The 5,204-nt window shown below is 28.2% G+C and overlaps 1 protein-coding gene across 1 annotated transcript; it reads left to right on the top strand.

Moving 5' to 3' along the window:
- Positions 1–895: 895 nt before the first annotated feature.
- On the top strand, positions 896–4,842 carry LOC109811103 (transcription factor bHLH162). The gene is made up of 3 exons (XM_020374745.3): positions 896–1,120; positions 1,337–1,672; positions 3,218–4,842. The coding sequence occupies exons 1-3, from the start codon at positions 974–976 to the stop codon at positions 3,311–3,313; spliced, it is 579 nt and encodes a 192-aa protein (XP_020230334.1). The 5' UTR covers positions 896–973; the 3' UTR covers positions 3,314–4,842.
- Positions 4,843–5,204: the final 362 nt, after the last annotated feature.

Here is a 5,204-nt window from a genome sequence, read left to right on the forward strand (position 1 = left end):
AATAGTTTAATTTTAATAAATTTTTTAAGTATATTTTTATCTTTTCACTTAAATTTTTTTAAATTTCTATATTTTAATTTTAATATTTTTTAAGTATATTTTTGTCTTTTTATCTTAAAATTTTGAATTTCTATATATAATTTTAATAATTTTTTATTTTTATTATTTATTAATTCTTTTCTTTTTTAATATTTTATAATATTATTGAAATTTTATAATTTTAATTTCTATAATTTTATCTTATTTTTTATTTTATAAATATAATTTAGATTATTTATTTTATAATTAAATTAATTTTTTAAATTTTTTTATAAATTTATATAGAAAAATATATTAAAACTCTTGCATATTTGAGAGTATCATAGTAATTCTTTTATATATATCTTCTGTTTTTTCTATCCCACCGTCAAATGCCACGTAATTAATGTCAACGGGAATGGGACCACCACGACGCGGTGTCAGCTCAGCGCAGTCCAGCCTCACGTATGCCTCAAAGAGTTCTAAATTTTGTAAATACTCCCAAAATATATTTCTATTCATTATTTATATGTTTTTTTTTTTCTACATGAAATTCTTTTATAATGTGTATCTCAACAGTGATGTTTCGTATAAGAATCTCTTGTTATTAACTTCATACTTTATAGTCTTGTATTGTCATCTCTATCTACAAATTTTCTCATTTAAAAAACGTTCATATTCGAAAGGTCAAACTTATTAATTAAGCTGGAATAGATGCTTACATGTTTAATTAGATAAAGACATAAGCATATATAAATTCTTACATGGATTAATTATTTTATTACCTATCATAAAAGCAATTAATCATGATCTACTTTGGAAGATTGAGACTTCCCCACAGACCACGTTGTTGCATCTATATAAACACCTTCAACCCCTCCAATCCCATCCAAAATTTAAGTAGCACTAGCTACTTGTCTTGTTTTAGACAATAAAAAATTAATCCATCGAGAAGATGAAGAAGAGATCAGCCACCACCAACAATGATTCCTCTAAACTTGATCGCAAAACCATCGAAAGGAACCGCAGAATTCAAATGAAATCTCTCTGCCTTCAACTCGCTTCTCTTGTTCCTCCCAACCATAAACCATCCAAGTCCAAGGTACACATTATAATTTGAAACAAATATTTGTTTAAAAAGAGTTAGTTAACATTTCCTAAGGACTATATAGAACTTTGCCTCATCTTAATCAAAAAATCTCCTTTCTTTGTCCACCACTATATGCAAGATCTTATAATCGATATTTTTTTGTCGCTATAATTCTGGGTAAAAAGAAAAACTAGAAAAATAATTAACTAACTAGTTGAATGTTTTCAGTTGATGGTAGGGCAGCATGATCAGCTGGATCTTGCAGCGAGGTATATAAAACACATGAGAGAGAGAATAGAGAAACTGAAGAGGCAGAAGGAGCAAGCTATGTCAACAAAGCAAAGCAATGATCGGAGAACGTTGAATAATAACGTTGATTACAAATTGCCGGTACTAGAGCTAAGAGACTTGGGTTCGGGGATCGAAGTGGTGTTGGTGAGTGGTTTGAACAAGACATTCATGTTATACGAAGTTATTAGAGTTCTTGAGGAAGAAGGCGCTGAAGTTGTCACTGCAAGCTTCTCAACTGTCGGCAACAAAATCTTTTACTTTGTTCATGCTCAGGTACAATTATACGTGTATTTTTTTTTAAAATTAATATATGTGTGTATTTAACGTCACATAATGACCTTATGACCCAGGTTATGCCATTTTTCTTAAGTTGTCATGACTTTAGATATCAGCATTAGTTTTAACCATTCATAATTAAATTTGGCCATTCAGGTTTATGCTCATACAAAATTCGTTCAAACTGTCGTTTCATATTAAAAAGAAAAAATCATGACTTTGTATGTATTAATTTTAACATTCATGATAACATTTAGTGATTCAGATTCACTCTCTCTAAATATAAAGTCATCTAACCGTCGTTTTCATAAATATGCATATTGAGTTCCATAGTCTAAATCATATGCAAAGATTTTTTTTTTCTTTCTTCAGTGCAACAATATAAGAACTATCATTAATTACAACTATAACTGCGAAGTGATATATAAATGGATACATTAAATCACACCGATATTTTACGTACTATTGCACCATTCTTTACACCGATGTTTTACAAACTAATAATTTTTATAATTGTATGCTTATGTCTAATTTTATTAAAATTCAAAAAAAAAATACTTAAAGTATTCATATTTCAATATATATATATATATATATATATATATTATATGAAAATATATATATATATATATATTATATCAATATATATATATATATATATAAATGAAATATAAAATCATTTTAGATTAATATATAATTTTGTATACTTAAAATAAGAGTATTTAATTTAAAGTTATTATAAAGTAATAATTGATAAAAGTTACATTAGTATTATTTCTTATTTTTCTCATATTTATAATAATATATAAAAATGATATAAATTTTTAGTGTATAAATTTTTATAATATTTTTATCCCAATAACTATCTTCAAATAATTACTCATGTCTTTCGTATTATAAACTACTCACTGTTTTGTAATTTCTTTTATTATTTTTCTTTTGAAGAAAGTGGGAAACAACCATAAAGAGTTGGAGAAGGAAGTGAAATTGGTTGAAACAACTTTTTTTATTTTTTATTTTTTTAAATACACAAGTTTTATATTTTACAGTATATATATATATATATATATATATATATATATATATATATATATATTAAATTAAGGAAGAACTAAATTATTCATTTAATAATTTTTTATTACATTATCCATAATTTTTCTCTTTCTTTTCCTCTCTTTCTTTTGTAAAAAACCTTAAATTAAACATTAATTGTAGCTTTCAACTCAACCCTTTCATTTTTTTAACAATAACGTTTATTGAATTGGATTGACATTATAAACTTGGAACCTACTTTGATATAAGCTAGAAGTATTTGAGAGCTTTTCTATATATAAAAAAAATGTTCTTTATTTTCAATAATAAAAAAAAAAACTCTTAGAAGTACTTGGCATAATTTAAATCAAAACAACAAATGACATCGAATAAAAAAATTTAACTATTTTAAATACCCCTTAACTCCACCGCTCATGAGAATTTGCGTGAGGCTGAAGATTATATGTTAGAATTTTCCTTCATTTTGATGACTGTTTTTTGTTCTCTCAGGTTAAAATATCAAGAGTGGGAGTGGAGACCACAAGGGTATATGCTAGACTTCAGGAGTTTATTGCTCCTCTAGAAATTTGGGCTGAAGACGTTTGAAGACTTGGGAGTTGAGAGCAAGCTATATGTATTGTGGTTTGACCACAAATTATTAGCTTGGTTTGAGTTTTATATATATATATATATATATATATATATATATTAGCTGTGTACCAAAAAATAATCCTAAGTGTGTGGTTCAGCGGTAGGAGTTGATCCACGTTCAAACAAAGTCGGCACTGGATACTTCAGGAATGAACCCCAAAAAAGCTGTGTACCAAAAAAAATTAATAATATTAGCTATTCTTAAAAGAAAAAGAAAAATATATCTCCGCTTCGTTTTGGAAAATTAAAATTAAAAAATAACGTATTATTCGTTTCGCATATTCATTGTAGACACTTTGTAGAAATACCCTACTGTTGGGTTTTCGGCTATGCCGTCAAGAAAAAGACATCTCAAAGCGAATAATTAATTAGTTCTTTTGAGAATAATAATTATTTAGTTAATAATCATACAGTTGAAAAGAACTTTTGCAATATTATATGCTTGAATTGATCGGGAAGAGCTATATGAGAATGAGCCTAGTAACAAGGGTAAGTAATAAAAGATAATAGAAGACAAGATATAAATAGATAATTTATTGGTCAGTTGTGAGTTAGAATTAGATAGTTTGTTAGTATTTTTTTTATTATTTGTTTTATTTTTAAAGTTTGTTATCTTTTCTTTTGTCTTTATATATTTGTGTTGAGAAACAAAAGGAGATCGAGTGTGTGAAGATGAATAGGTGCTGCGGGCAGAGAAAGTGAAGCAGAGAAAATATTATTGATTTGTTATATGACTGATACAGGATATATACAAGTTTATAAAGCAAATAATAAAACTAATAATAAAAGTTGTTATAACAGAAAACATCAAGTATCCTTTATATCCCCCCTTAAACTAAACTGGTATGTAGAAACAACATTTAGTTTGGATTTTAAGCTTTGAAAGATGGTTGTTGAAGGAGACTTGGTTAGAAGATTAGCCACTTGAAAGTTGAAACTGTGAAGGTATATGCTTGACTTTAATGAGACCTTGTGCTACTCTTTCTCTTACAAACCACAAATCAATTTCAAAATATTTTGACTTGGAATGAAGGACCGGGTTTGTAGTAAGGAGAACAACACCCAAGTTGTCACACCAAATTAATGGTGGTTTGGTGTGTTTTGCATGCAATTCTGTTAATAAGGATTGAATCCATGTAATTTCAGATAAATTAATGGTGGTTTGGTGTGTTTTGCATGCAATTCTGTTAATAAGGATTGAATCCATGTAATTTCAGATACTGTGGCAGCCATGCTCCTAAATTTTGCTTCTGTACTTGATCTGGAAACAGTGTTGCTTCTTAGCCATCTAGGATACTAGATTTTTTCCCAAATACACATAGTATCCTATTGTAGACCTCATGTCTGTTATGTCTGCTGCTCAATCGAAATCTGCGAACCCAGATATTGGCAGACTGGGTGATTTCTGAAAATGTAATCCTTTATCTTTTGTACCACTCAAGTATCGTAGCAATCTTTTTACACATCTCCAATGAAATTCCAGGGGTTTGTGCATAAACTACCACAATTTTTTTACAGAATAAGCTATGTTGGGTCGAGTTATAGTGGCATATTGAAGAGCTCCAAGAATGCTTCTGTATAGATCGGGATTATCAAAGTTCTCTGTTGAATCTGTTGGCATTCTGCAGCTAGGAGGAAGAGGTGTCTTTACTAGTTTGGAATCCTGCATATGAAGTTTAGTCAGCAGATTATTTATATATTGAGTTAGAAGCATACTTCCCTGTGTATCATAGTGAACCTGTAATTCGAGAAAATAATGTAACTTTCCCAAGTCTTTTAATGGGAACAGAGTATTCAATCTATTAATGAGATTCTGTATAAATGCTTGAGAGCTCCCTGTAATCAG

This window comes from Cajanus cajan, chromosome 6, assembly GCF_000230855.2.
Source record: "Cajanus cajan strain Asha chromosome 6, NIPB_CcT2T_4, whole genome shotgun sequence".
Taxonomy (NCBI): Eukaryota; Viridiplantae; Streptophyta; class Magnoliopsida; order Fabales; family Fabaceae; genus Cajanus; species Cajanus cajan.